General features: G+C 40.4%; 1 protein-coding gene across 7 annotated transcripts in view; it reads left to right on the top strand.

The window, feature by feature from the left end:
• Positions 1-15,426, top strand: part of SLIT2 (slit guidance ligand 2) — a 419,653-nt gene that overhangs the window by 400,724 nt on the left and 3,503 nt on the right. For all 7 annotated transcript variants that reach the window (XM_034771222.1, XM_034771220.1, XM_034771221.1 and 4 more), the window contains 2 exons: positions 2,037-2,191; positions 10,656-10,944. In XM_034771222.1, coding sequence (XP_034627113.1) covers positions 2,037-2,191; positions 10,656-10,944 — 444 coding nt within the window. The remainder of the gene's footprint in view (positions 1-2,036; positions 2,192-10,655; positions 10,945-15,426) is intronic.

Genomic DNA, 15,426 nt, shown 5'->3' with positions numbered 1-15,426 from the left:
TGTGGCTGTGTAGGGTGCATGTGTGGGCTGAACAGGCAGTGCTACCTAAAATCTCCCTCCCATGGGGGGCAAAGCACCTGAAGTGGAGCACCCATAATGGTACACATCTCAAAGAACTACAGTTACTGCACAAGGGGAGTAACCTCTCCTGCTTTCTGCAGTAGGTTTTCACCAGTAAATAGCAATTTAATCCAGATCTTGTTGGTATTCACTCTTAGGAAAGAACTTTTCACTTTAAATATTCTGTTTTATATATCCTTATAAACATAATTGCTTGCTATGAAGACTTGTATTCAGTGTTACATTGATCCTTTTGATTTGTATTTCATGCAGGGTTGATATGTTCTAAAATTACATGTTTTTATCAACTTCCCAAGAAGTAAGATGTGCACAATATTATTGCTTTCTCTTGGTTATCTCCAGCAACTAGTGATGTGCATTGTTCAACCTGGCACCATCTTGTTCCTGAAAACATCAAAATATGTTAAATGAAAGCCAGTGCTGCATTTCTTGTCTCTGCACATAGAGCTGTGATATTTTTAGTCTTTCTGTCAGTCAGACTGAAAACCTCAGGTTATATATATGAAGAAAAGCAGTATTATTGTGCACATCTTACCTGATATATATGTGCACTGGTCAGAACATTAGACCTTGCCATGTGGGAATCTAGAACACTGTCTTTTTACTTTTTCTCATGTAGCACAGCCATCTCTCCTCCTTCACCTGCCAAAAAGTGCTTATTCCATTTTACAGGTTTCAGAGTGGTAGCCGTGTTAGTCTGTATCAGCAAAAAGAACGAGGCATACTTGTGGCACCTGAGAGACTAACAAATTTATTTGGGCATAAGCTTTCGTGGGCTAAAACCCACTTCATCTGATGTTAGTCTCTAAGGTGCCACAAGTACTCCTCGTTCTTATTCCATTTTAGACATCTAAACCTCAGGGTTGAAACGGGAAGGCCTTGTCTGCACTGAGAAATTTCAGACATTCTCTCACCATGCTAGCAAGGAGAGAAAGCATGATAGAGACATGCGCAAACACTTCTTTACCACCATGTCACTGTGTTAGGTAGGGGGAAAATGCATAAATATACCCGTGCCTAGTCTACCATAGCACTTACTCTATTGCTAGCAGAAGTGGAGCTGTGAAAGGCTGCATCTACACTTGGAGCTGGGGCTGTGATTCCCATGTCAAGCAGATACTCACACTAGCTCTCATCAAGCTAGCACACTGAAAATAGTAGCATAGCAACTATACTATAGGCACTGGCAAGTGGCAACACAGACTAGTCCCCCTGACTACAAACCTGACAAACCCTATGATAATGTATTTGGGGCAGCTAGCCCATGTTGCTGCTGCTGACAGTACTATTGTAGCATGCTAGCGTGAGTATGTCTACTTGAGCTGGAAAGCATTCCCCATGCTCCAAGTATAGCTGTAGCTCCAGTTCTAGCCCAGTGATGGGAGTATGTCTGTAAATCCTAAGTGTAGACACAGCCCCGATTCTCTGGAATAACAGGTTCAAATCTCACTGGTGTCAACTCAGCTCTTAACTCATTCAAGATAAATAAATGGAATACTGTTTTCATCACTGGAGTTTCATTTTGTTTTTTCAATTAAGATTTAAATATAATAGCGATGTTCACTTTGCATGATCTCATGGCACGTTTTGTAAAGGTAGGGGTTTGTTTGCAGATAAATTTTTTCCTCCTACTATAGTGGACATAATATCTGGTTGAAGTTATATGTATATAGTTAGTAAACTCTTTTGGGAATACTTCAGACTGAAAGGTGCCATTAATATGTAAAATATACTAGTAGCAATACTACAATGCTATAGAAATAGTAATACAATTTATTATCTGTTAATAAGCATGACTGCACATCTTTACTTAAAATCTAGTTGTCAGATTACATTACTGGGGAAGTTTTGCTCTGAAGCTATATACTGTTTAAAGGACAGACGGTCAAGGAAATCCTAACCAAGATTCAAATGTTTTAAAACTTCTTTTTTTCTTTTTGTTGTTGTTGTTGCAGCGTTGAGACAATAAATGATGGGAATTTCCACATAGTGGAGCTGCTAGCCATGGATCAGATTCTATCTTTATCTGTTGATGGAGGAAGTCCCAAGATCATTACCAACTTGTCTAAGCAATCAACTCTGAATGTTGACTCCCCACTTTATGTAGGAGGTAGGGGAACTTACTGTTTTCTATTAGAGATGTTATAGCAAATGTACTCTGGAAATATGCATTGACAAAAGCATAGTAAAGGGCCACTTCACTGAGTTAATTCCCAAAGATGACACTTAGGGCAATTAATCCTGAAATAGTTTCATTGTTAACTATAGTAGTAGATGATTAAAATGTCTACATAACAATCTAAAAATAAATACTCGATTGCTCTAGGAGGAGTGTAGTTGAAGGACCAGAGAGTTCCTGGTAATTCATAACTGTTGTTTTCCGACCTTAAGGATGTGATCCACAGTGCAATATTTATAATTATGCTTTTCCTATTATTATTTAGTTTTAAACAGGATTGGAAAGTGCATAGCATTTCATAGACAAGCCACAGGGACCTGTTTTTGACTCCTTAGCACCTTGAATAGTCATATATGCCTGTGCAAAATGGGCGTAAATGCTATCATTCTGTTTCAGTGGTGTTTTACATTCACTTTACACTGTAAATATACACACGTATAAATGATGGCAAGATGCAAGGCAATGAAAAAATCACACCCTCCGTTTCTGCCCTAAGGAGCTTACAATTTAGGTTAAATAAGAGCAATGACACAGGGAGAGGACGTTAGGCAAAAGGCAGGAACAGGTGGGATACTTACATAGTAAAAGGTTGTGACAGTTCTTGCTTTCACACTGTACATACTATGGTAGTACTTTTTTCAATAAGAAATATTTTTTAAACTGACACAATTAGACTCTTCTAAGGATAACTGAAATTGTGGGTTTTTTTGAGTATTTGTCCGCACAGAACTCACTGTCGGTATGTGTGCCCCATGCGCACGAGCCCACACTCTTTAAACCAACAGTGTCCTTTGGGGCTGCTCATGTGCCCTACACACCCATATGCCCCTACAGCAAAGTTATAAAAGGCAGTACACTCCCAATGTCATCGCTCCTCTTCACCACTCATGATAGGAAGTTCGAACCCAGAGTGTTGTCTTGCTTCCTTGCAGTTCTGAGATAGGATCAGTTTACAATTTCTTATTAATTTAGTCTTATTGTAGTTTCTGTAAGTTTCATTTAAGCCTTTTGTTTGGCTTTTGTTTTAAAGGACTTTTTCCCTTCTTTTTCTTCTGAGTCTCACTTCAGTACCAAGGAGTAGGTCCAATGGCTGAGAATAGCCTCCAGGCTTTAAAATCTGACCTGCCTGCAAGACAGCTATGCCTGCCAGTGATGCAAATAGGAAATGCCTGTTTTTATTTAGGGGAGTCTCATATCCCAAACAAGTGTGCTATTTGTAATTATTTTTCTAAATGCACACAGAATGCTCATGGTACCCACTTGAAATTCTTTCTGATGGAAAACTCAGTAAGACATGTCTCTCACTCTGAGGTCCCTCTTCAGAAACAGTGTCCTCGTGCTTCAAAAGCAGGTTCAGCAAGTGCTGTGGCTACAAGACATCATTCCAGGGGTTAAGCCTTCAGATCCTTCTCCTTAATCCTCTTTGGGTAAGGCAGAGGCCCCCCCTTCTGCCCAAGATATAGGAAGGAACAAAAATCTGTGGTCATCATCCCCAGTACTAGCCAAGAGGAAAGCTAACCATCATCATGCCTCTGACTTGCCTAAACTAGCTCCTTCAAAATCACATTGGTACTGTGAGTCATCAGAGATTGTGGGATTGTATTTCTTCTGCAGCAGTTCTAACCCATCCATCTCATGTGACTATCACTGTTTCCTTAGCACCATTTTGGTATCGGTACTGTATGCCACAGATTCATCAGTATTGCATTATGATCAAAATTTATCTGCTAAGACTCCCATGTCAGTACCATTGGCCATGGTAGCATCGTCATCGGTACTGCCTCCTACGTCTGCCATGGCTGCTTTTACATCTCCTGCAGACCTAACCATCTCTCCGGAACCAGTGTCCCCTTCACTAGATGTTTCTCTTTTACCTGTGGTATCCAAATCTGTGCTTGTACCGGTGTTGAAAATGAAAACCTCTTTGCATCCAGCTTCTACAGTACCATTTGCTGCTGTTCATACTGTCATGTCTGAGTTTCTTCCTGTTTCTACACCTCAGGGATTTGACCTCTTTTAAAAGAATTTTATTCATCTGCATCACCATAATCTTTTCATGGCAGCAGAAGCCCTTCTCCTAGATCTCCTCCTTTATGTAGATTGATTCCTGAGAGTAGCATTGGAGGGAGTCCCTCTTGTCACAGATCTCATGCTTCAGAGAAATTTTGTGTTCCCTGGTCTGAAATCTGTAATATGAAGTCCAATAAATACAGTTACAAAGTTCTGCACTTAGGAGGGAAAAATCAAATGCACAAATACAAAATGCATTTGTATGCATTACATGGTTAGGTAGTGGTACTGCAGAAAAGGTTCTGGGGGTTATAGTGGATCAGCCAAAAATGTGATGTGATTGCGAAAAAGGCAAAGTCATTCTGGGGTGTATTAACACAAGTGTTGTATGTAAGACCCGATAAGAAATCGTTCTGCTCTACTCAGCACTTGTGAGGCCTCAGCTGGAGTACTGTATTCAGTTTTGGGTACCACACTTTAAGAAAGCTGTGAACAAATTGGAAAGAGTCCAAAGGAGAGCAATAAAACTAATAAGAGGTTTAGAAAACATGGTGTATAAAGTAAGATTGAAAAAACTGGGCATGTTAAGTCTAGGGAAGAGAAGACTAAGGGGCGATATGATGAAAACAGTCTTTAAGTATGTAACAGGTTGTTATAAAGAAGATGAAGATCAGTTGTCCCCATGTCCACCAATGGCAGGACAAGAAGTTATAGGATTAATCTGCAGCAAGGGAGATTTAGGTAGATAGTAAGAAAAACTTTTTGACTATACATATAATTAAGCAATAGAACAGGTTACCCTGTTGCACATGGAATCATGTCCAAGGTTATGGAATCCCTTTCACTGGAGGTTTTAAAGAACAGGTTAGACAAACATTTGTCAGGGATGGTCCAGCGATACTTGCCTCAGTGCAGGGGATGGATTAGCTGACCTCTTGAGGGCCCTTCTAGCCCTACATTTCTATGATTTGATGTGTATCTGTATCTTGGCTGATTTGAGGTCACTCATCACAGCAGATCATCACACAGTTCTACAGCTGTTTTCCAAACTGGGCCTCCAGATCAAGTGAGAGAAGTCCATTCTCACCCCTACTCAGTCCATAGAATTTATTGGAGCAATGCTGTACTCCAGATTGGCAAGAGTGTACCTTTCTCAAAAAAAAAAAAAAAAAAAAGTGATGAATCACCTCATTTCATACATTGTCTCATCCAAGAATGTCAGTGAAAGATCTCCTAAATTTACTGGATCATATGGCAGCATGGACATACATGATTCCATGTGCAAGATGAGCCTCTGGCCCCTTCAGGGCTTGATTTATCAGCAAATCAAATGCAGTATGGACTTACTGGGAGATGTTCTTTTGAAAATATGGTCATCTCTGCTTTGGTGGACAGACGTTCAAAATGTATACCAGTGTATTCTGTTTGATCCACCACCTCCTTCAAAGATTCTGGTGATTGATTCAAGGTACTTATTTGGTCTTTCTTCAGATGCAGGGCATGTGGTCCTGAGCAGTGTCTCAGTTGAAAATAAATGTGACAGAGCTGAGGGCCACTCTACTAACCTGGAAGGCATTCCTGGGGAGCAGTAAGACCAGGATCTATGGCAGATGCATTTCTGATTCCGTGGGAAAGAACCTGCTTTATGCCTTTCTTTCCATTCTGCTAATTCCCAGAGTCTTCAAAAAGCTGTATCAGGACAAGGGCCAGGTGACAATGGTAGCTCCAGCATGGTTACATAAGTTCTGGTATTCTGACCTGATGCATCTGTCCATCAGACCATCTCTTCGACTTCTGAACCTCTCAGACATCATTTTGCTGAACCAAGGCCTAGTGCTCCACCTGATGTTTGCAAATGGTATCTAAATTTTTCAAGGGCGTGATTCATGCATTTCCACCAGTTAAGGTGTTCCTACCTGTGACTTGAATGTAGTTCTCCTGTCTTTGATGGACCCTCCCTTTGATCCCACATCCTACATCATCACATTCTCTATCTCTTCTGCTAAACTGACATTTTTGGTAGCCATCACCTCCACTCTCTGGGAAACTCAGACTTTGATGGCAAAACCCCCTTACATCATTTTTCATAAAGACAAGGTTATTCTTAGACCACATCCAAAATTTTTCCCGAAAATTGGAAAAGTGGTTTCAGGTTTTCATATAAATCAATTTATACACTTACCAGTATTTTTTCCTAAACCTCATGATTCTCCTGCAGAGGCCAAAACAACATAAGCTAGACGTTCTTAGAGCTATATTCTTTTACCTTTTCAGAACAAAGACATTTTGTAAACCATCCAGACTCTCTGTGGCTTTTGATGGTAAGTCTAAAGGGCAGGCTGTGTGCTGACAAATACTCTCTAAATGGGCTACAGTTAGCATTAGGATATACTATTCATTAAACAAAATACCTCTTCCTTCTTGAGTTAGGGCACAATCTATGAGGGATCAGTTGATAACAGTAACTTGTTTTAGAGGGTCCCTATTTCTCAGATTTGGAGGGCAGTAATTTGGAATTCTATTCATAAGTTCATCACCAGCCCATTATGGTGCCTTTTAGATCAAATGTCCAATTTGGCTGGGTTGTCCTACAGTCACTATTTAAATAGGACTCCTGTCACTCACCTCCTTGAGAAGTAACTGCTAGCCGCTTACAGTGGGATCTGTGGAGTTCGAGATGCCTTTGTCCACGTGGATCCCATAACCTACCCTCGTTCCCCACTGATATACAGTCCTTACCTGGATTTTTTGTACTAGTGAAGAAATGGAGGAGTGGTTGGGGCAGCTTCCACCTTTTATACACTCACAATAGGGGGCATGAGGGCATGCAACCTCATGCACAATCCCAGTGGATCGTGCTGGCTAAGAAATTCCAGGCCTGCACATACTTACAGTGGGATCTGTGTGAACTAAAGTATCTTGAAGAACTCCAGTATGTAAGGTAAGTAACTGCTCTTTCTGTTGCTTCTGATTTAGTCCGCGAAGTGACAGTTAGCTAAGGATGGGAAGACCCTTGTTCTTGACTCTGCCTGGGCATAAGAATGTGCTTGTGTGGTTATTGCTGCAAGATTAGTGTCCTAGCAAGGAAACTATATGCATTGTGTATGGTGCATGTGTAAAAATTTTAGGGCTGTCAAGCGATTAAAAAAATTAATCATGATTAATCATGCGATTAAAAAAATTAATCACGATTAAGTGCACTGTTAAACAATAATAGAATACCATTTATTTAAATATTTTTGGATGTTTTCTACATTTTCAAATATATTGATTTCAATTAGAACACAGAATACAAAGTGTACAGTGCTCATTTTATATTTATTTTTGATTACAACCTAATTCAAGTACTGTACTACAATCCCTTTATCATGAAAGTTGAAATTACAAATGTAGATTTTTTTTATTACATAACTGCACTCAAAAACAAAACAATGTAAACCTTTAGAGCCTACAAATCCACTCGGTCCTACTTCAGCCAATCACTCAAACAAGTTTGATTACAATTTGCAGGAGATAATGCTGCCCACTTCTTAGTTTACAATGTCACCTCAAAGTGAGAACAGGCTTTCGCATGGCACTGTTGTAGCCGGCATCACAAGATATTTACGTGCCAGATGCGCTAAAGATTCATATGTCCCTTCATGCTTCAACCACCATTCCAGAAGACATGTCCATGCTGATGACAGGTTCTGCTCGATAATGATCCAAAGCAGTGCGGACTGATGCATGTTCATTTTCATCATCTGAATCAGATGCCACCAGCAGAAGGTTGATTTTCTTCTGAGGTGGTTCGGGGTCTGTATTTTCTGCACTGGAGTGTTGCTCTTTTATGACATCTGAAAACATTCTCCACAGCCCATCCATCTCAGATTTTGGACAGCACTTCAGATTCTTAAACCTTGGGTTGAGTACTGTATCTATCCTTAGAAGTCTCACATTGGTACCTTCTTTGCATTTTGTCAAATTTGCTATGAAAGTGTTCTTAAAATGAATATGTGCTGGATCATCATTCAAGACTGCTATAACATTAAATATATGGCATAATGTGGGTGAAACAGAACAGGAGACATACAATTCTCCCCCAAGGAGTTCAGTCACAAATTTAATTAACACTTTTTTTTTTAACAAGCATCATCAGCATGGAAGCATGTCCTCTGGAATGGTAGCCGAAGCATGAAGGGACATATGAATGTTTAGCATATCTGGCACGTAAATACCTTGCAACGCCGGCTACAAAAGTGCCATGCGAACGCATGTTCTCACTTTCAGGTGACGTTGTAAATAAGAAGTGGTCAGCAGTATCTCCCGTAAATGTAAACAAACTTGTTTGTCTTAGCAATTGGCTGAACAAGAAGTAGGACTGAGTGGACTTGTAGGCTCTAAAGATTTACATTGTTTTGTTTTTGAGTGCATTTATATAACAACAAAAAATCTACATTTGTAAGCTGAGTGTAGTTTGTAATGAGTGCAGTTATATAACAAAAAAATCTACATTTATAAATTACACTTTCATGAGATTGCACTACAGTACTTGTATGAGGTGAACTGAAAAATCGTATTTCTTTTGTTTATAATTTTTACAGTGCAAATATTTGTAATCAAAAATAATAATATAAAGTGAGCACTGTACACTTTGTATTCTGTGTTGTAATAGAAATCAATATATTTAAAAATGTAGTAAAACATGCAAAAATATTTAATACATTTCAATTGCTATTCTATTGTTTAACAGTGTGATTAATCGTGATTAATTTTTTTTAATCGCAGTTAATTTTTTTGAATTAATCGCGTGAGTTAACTTCGATTAATCAACAGCTCTAAAAATATGAATTTATCATAATGGCTGAATTCTTAAACACACAAAGGTCAGTAATTTCAGAGTGAAGGTTTCCACAGCAACTGTTCCTATGCCCACATTTGTGTATGTAGTAGGTGAGTCTTTCACTATGCTACATGTGTTCATCTCTGATTTTAGAGAAACATTTCTTTGAATTGACTTACATTGTAATATTTGCCTGATATTATTTCACCTGTTGTAATGCATACTTGCTCTCTTCCCAGTTGCTGTGGGAACCTTCACTCAGAAATCCCTGGTTCTTATATTGCAATGTTGTGTTGGTGTCTTTGTTTCATATAGTTTTGTTTGTTCTTTTTGGTAAGGACTGGCTCTGCAGACCATGTCAAAGCAGTTAGTGTTATTTTCTTCTCCCAGCCCACAGGGCTAAGAAACCGGGGAGCAGGTGCTCTCAAGGGAGGGTAGTTCATGTGCAATCTGAGTCAGGGTTGCCTAGGGAATCCTGACTGGGCCTCACTCCCATTCTGTTGCACTAATCAGACTTAAAACTGGCTTGCTTTTAATTTTAGACCAGACCAGTCCTATTCAAACCACGGGATCATTTATTTTCAAGTAGCCAGAAGTTCCGCTTTTATTTGGAGTACGCTGTGACTGCTGTAATTTATTCACCCCAGGAAGTATTAAGCATTCATGAAACAAATATTAGACCAATATGCAAGAACACAGTGTTGTATAGGAGTTCTCATTCTGAATTGAAGACCAAAAATTTGTAAGGATATATTTAATTGAAGTACATATATCTACTCTACCTCGCTCCCTCTCCCCTCCCCCCCTCAGTGGCCTCTGTAACAATTGTAGATTGGAATAGAACATACAGTTGTGAAAATAATCAGTGATATGTGAATTTGCACCTATCAAGACAACTGAACATTTTGTGAAATTTTCACGCACAAAATTTCAAATGCAAGAAGTGTGGGCCTGAATTTCAGAAGTGTTGAGCTTCTACAACTCCCAGGCACTTCAGCTGGAGTTGTGGGTGCTCAGCATCTCTGAAAATCAGATCCTATGCTAAATTTCAACACAAACTGTATTTTTAAAATAATTTGTGAATAAAAATAAAGGTTTAGAAAACAGTGTCATCTGTACCTACTAGAAATGGGTCAAAACCAGAACTTCAGACCTAAACTTTTCAGTTCTGTGAGGTTCCTATTTGAATCCCTGAATCTGAATCCATCTCTGCAGTAGAGACCTTTGGTGTAATCCATAACTGAGAGAGGCCTGTTTTCTGGTTTTAGTTTGCATGCTTCTGAACTCTTCAGTTCAGGATGGTAGAAATGTTGTGATCTTGTGAAATGTTCACCTTACATGGATGAAATATGTAATATTTTTTGTTGTTGCCTAACCTGAACCATACTTAAACCACATCTAGATCCAGATATTGAGCCCATCTCTGATAATTGTGTGTTCAATAGCTATGAATGGTTATTTGGGAACAGTTATTTTTAATAAATAAAAACAACAGTAAAAAAAGAATACAAAACTGTTCCTACCAAACAATGTATTCATGAGCTGATGATGTTCATTTTCTAGGCATGCCTGTGAAAAACAATGTTGCAGCACTGCGCCAGTCTCCAGGCCAGAATGGCACCAGCTTCCATGGCTGCATCCGTAATCTGTACATCAATAGCGAACTGCAGGACTTTAGAAATGTGCCACTGCAAGTGGGAATTCTTCCTGGTTGTGAGCCCTGTCACAAGAAAGTGTGTGTGCATGGAACCTGCCATGCTACAAGCCAGTCAGGCTTTACCTGCGAGTGTGAAGGAGGATGGACTGGACCGCTGTGTGATCAGCAAACCAATGACCCTTGTCTTGGAAATAAGTATGTCCTTCCTCAAGACAGAGCTATAATTTAATTTTCTAATGTTAATCTGAGTGTCCTGTTATGTACATTCAATTTAAAGTTCAAATATTTTCAGCAAGATACAAATATACTGTGCATTTAGAAGTAAAAGTTACTCTGGGGTTGGATCACAGCAGTGTGGTCTTTTGCGGGCTGAACTTGAAGAGCACTCAAACTTCAGCTGCTACAGTATGTGACAGCATTCTGTAGTATTTGTGGAATAGCTTGGGTATGCCAATTCATTTTTAAAAAAATATTCTTAATGAGTGAAATTTCCCAGTGCAGATGGTGTGACAAAGTTTCTGTACCTCTACCTCTTAAGCCCCACCAAAGGGCATAACAGATGGTACCTAGGTACTTGTGCACATCTTCTACAATGTGAACTACATTGGTGTGAATAAGACATGAGGAGTGGCATAAGAAATAATCAGGGGGGTTTACAAATGAAAACATATCCATTTCTGTATTCATAATTTTGTTAGAGTATTTCAGAAAAATGTGTTTCATTTTATAAACTGTTTCCCAGCAAGAAGTAAATACACTAATCATAGTTATTTTTTATACTTCCATATTGTCACATGACTCAGCTGGTAGATATTTTTCCCAATGCACAGTCTAACTTCTGTGTTAAGTCGATAATCAATTATGTTAGTAACTCCTGAGTTGCAATTTTGTTTTAATATATTTTGGCTAAACCATTTTAGTTGCATATTCTTGTTGAATATTTTTCTAGATAGATAGATAGATGAATTGATATAGATTGCATCCTCACAAGGTTCTCATTGTTGGGTCATGGGCACCCAGCACAAGCCAGGTCAGGGACTCCACTAACAAGAAGTGAGGTTCTTACCCACGAAAGCTTATGCTCCCAGTACTTCTGTTAGTCTCAAAGGTGCCACAGGACCCTCTGTTGCTTTTTACAAAGCTTTTTAATCACCTACTGGTCATGTACCACAATTTGCTGTTACCTCTACCCGTACAACTTTCTTGACCATAATTGGGCAAGCAACTCACTGTGAGAGCTGCAGTTGAACTTTTGGAACTGTTATCATTGATCTCTCATTGTTGCAATTGGCTCCAAAACATGCGGCTTATTTGTTTTTCTTGTCTGCTTGTTTTTCAGTAGTCCAGCCTACATGACCTAAAACCACCATGTTCCTTTGATGTCCAGTAGATTCACTTTGTGTTTTGCTCAGATTCTGTTGAGTTGTTTTTCAGCTCCTGGACAGAATGATTTTTAAGTGTCCTTTTTGGCATATTCTGTGATGACACTATTGCCAATTTGAGGCTTTGGCTTAATTATTTCATCACAGTTTTTTTGCACTGACTTCAGAATGTTTCAGTACTCTGAAGTTTATAACTCTACTCCCAAGCCACATCAGTGAAGCTTTAAAGCATTTCAGCACGTAGTGTAGTACCAAGTTCCTTGTTTTTTTTATTCACGGGGTTTCTTTTCTCGGATGACCCTTTTCTTTGCATCTCAGGAGGAGAAAGAAAGGAAGACCCAGTGGCTTCCAGAAACAGATGCAGCTGCAAGATGTTGATCACAAATTAGCAAGTCTGCTGCATTTTGTGCTTTGGAAGTCAAATATAACATGGAAATGTCATCCATCAAGCTTTGTGTGGGGAGCACCTAAAGACCCAATTAGAGGCACCTCTGAAAGAATTCTATTCGGTTCTGTATGAGTTTCTATACCACTGTCATCACTGGAATGTTTCAACAACTTCCGGTAGTGCATTAAGCGACATGACTAAAATCTGTAATGAGTGGTTTGCTCTTTCTTTCATTGTCTCCCCAAGGGGAAAACCTACATAGTGTTCTGGTTTGGTTTTTTAAGTTTTCATGTACTTTTATGTCATGTTCTTTGAATGTACGCTCCTCTGTGTGTTCATCCTGGAGAAAGCCAGGCTGAAGACATTCACCTTGCACTTGGAATAGAAGAGGGTGATGGTCCTTAGTTCCTGTGATAATTCATTATACAAGCTCAGGCCAGCCCCCCAAGAAAGTTCTAAATCCTCCCCGCGTGATCTTTATTCTTATGGTAGAAAGTTCCATTGTGCCTGAAAAATATAGTTGTTCACCAGAGTGCTCATCTGGAGCTTTTGGCAATATTTTAGATATGTTGGGTCCTGGCCATTGAGCACCTTGAAGATAAGGACCTAGACACTGCACTTGACTTGATGTTTCTTCTACTCCAGTTTGGCCTGGAATGCTTCAAAGGATCTACTGGATCCAAGACTTGGCATTGGCACAGATCCGACTACCTTTTAAATCCGGCAGATCCTCATTACTAGTTGGCTTGATGCAATTTGTATTGTCATCAAACACAACCTCTTTAGAGCATTTCAGGCCTTCGACACTGTCAGCACAACATCGCAGATTGGATGTCCTAAGCTCTGGCTGTTCCTTGGATAATGAGTTGCTTCAACCAGAGGACTAAATGCAGAGAGTGCCACATGAAAGCCAGCAGCCTTGGGACACTGCAGAAGCCATGGACCCTGTGCAGCTCAGCCTGGAAACGTCTGGTTACCACACTCCAAACACATGCAGCATTTGGAGATTACCTGAGGCTAGGGGACTGAATTGCTCCAATCATACAGGTTCAGGAATAACAGGCAGCAGGCCCAGTGCAGAGGCAGCTCAGAGGTCTTGGCATCCTGGGAGTCTAGTTTGCTCTGGTGTTGAAACTCTCAGTATTGAATACATCAATGCAGGCAGAGCTGTGCTATATGCAGTTCATTTCAGCACAGCCTGAGTGGGTTGCAGAAGGCATTGTGCTCAGCCATGGTACAAATGGTGTCAATGACTTATCCAGCAGTATTTCCTACCATGCCTTTAAGCACACCATGCTGAATCAGTCATGTGGGACCTAAAGGTACAATGTGGAGATGAGCATAATTTGGTTTCCACTGATGAGGCTGGAGACAGGAAGGAGAAACATCAGAGTGATTCTGAGTTGGACTGTTGGGATTGGTTTGATCTCCATCCAGGAATCTTCACTCAAATTGTTCCCCTAGAAACAAATATATGTCCAGGAAACTAGTGTATCAAGAAGAACGTTACAGGAAATAAAATTCCTCCTAGGAAGAAAGCCATTGACCCTGTGCCATCAAGTCAAGAGGTGGCAATCAGATAATTCCTGATTCTTAAAAAGAATTAATTCCCCCTGGATTTCAGTCTGTGTTTGGTGAAATAAAATTAAAAATTGTCCTCCTGGGAAACATCATACTTCTTTGAGGGGAATGTGATGGGCTATATGCTCCAGCGAAGTACCTAGGTAACCTCGTAGATGCAGCTCAAGGCAATCTTTAAGGATGCAGTACATCACAAGTCTATTTGAAGAGGTTCATGAGAGCCAGGAGGGGACAGTTTGACCATGTTACAAATGTCGAGTCTCATGGCCAAAACAGTAATCATAGTACCTATGTAATGTCTTTATAAGATGTGTGATAAAGTTCCTTTTCTATCTTGGTGGGTCCTGCGCTTATTGACGGATTTTCTTGCCTCAGAGATTCACCATGTGGGTTGGGGAACAGCCCAGAGACCTTCCCCTCTGGGAGAACCCACAGTCCAGGTCAATTGGGAGGTTTGGGGTGAACCCGGGCCTGACCTCTACTCCGGGTTCCAGCCCAGGGCCCTGTGGACTGCAGCTGTCTATCGTGCCTCCTGTAACAACTTCATGACAGCTACAACTCCCTGGGCTACTTCCCAATGGCTTCCTCCAAACACCTTCCTTATTCTCACCACAGGACCTTCCTCCTGGTGTCTGATAACGCTTGTGCTCCTCAGTCCTCCCGCAGCACACCCTCTCACTCTCAACTCCTTGTGCCTCTTGCTCCCAGCTCCTCACACTCACACCACAAACTGAAGTGAGCTCCTTTTTAAAACCCAGGTGCCTTGATTAGCCTGCCTTAATTGATTCTAGCAGCTTCTTCTTAATTGGCTCCAGGTGTCCTAATTAGTCTGCCTGCCTTAACTGGTTCTAGCAGGTTCCTGATTACTCTAGTGCAGCCCCTGCTCTGGTCACTCAGGGAACAGAAAACTACTCATCCAGTGACCAGTATATTTGCTCTCTACCGGACTCCTGTACCCCACTGGTCTGGGTCTGTCACAGATGCAGTCTCAGTGGATGTTGAGATCCCAGTGGAAAAAGCATCACTGGCTTCTCATGCCGTCAGGAACTGGCAGGAAGGTTATAGAACCAGAAGAAATAATAGTTAGTGGTGAATGATCACTGAATTTGTGGGGGAGACGGGCATTGTGCACAGCCACCAGGCTGCCACGCCTTTAGAGGGCCAAAAAGCTTTGAGCTAGGGAGATACTGTCCTCACTTGTGTTGAGAGCCCAAAACCTCAGGCATGAGAATCTTGTGAAATGATACTTTCAAAGAAGCGAAATTACAGGTAAGTAACATTTTCTTTTCACTGTTCAAGTTTAATTCTAAGGAATTTGTTCATTTA

Source organism: Trachemys scripta, chromosome 5, assembly GCF_013100865.1.
Source record: "Trachemys scripta elegans isolate TJP31775 chromosome 5, CAS_Tse_1.0, whole genome shotgun sequence".
Classification (NCBI taxonomy): Eukaryota; Metazoa; Chordata; order Testudines; family Emydidae; genus Trachemys; species Trachemys scripta.
This window is presented reverse-complemented; position numbering and strand designations above follow the sequence as displayed.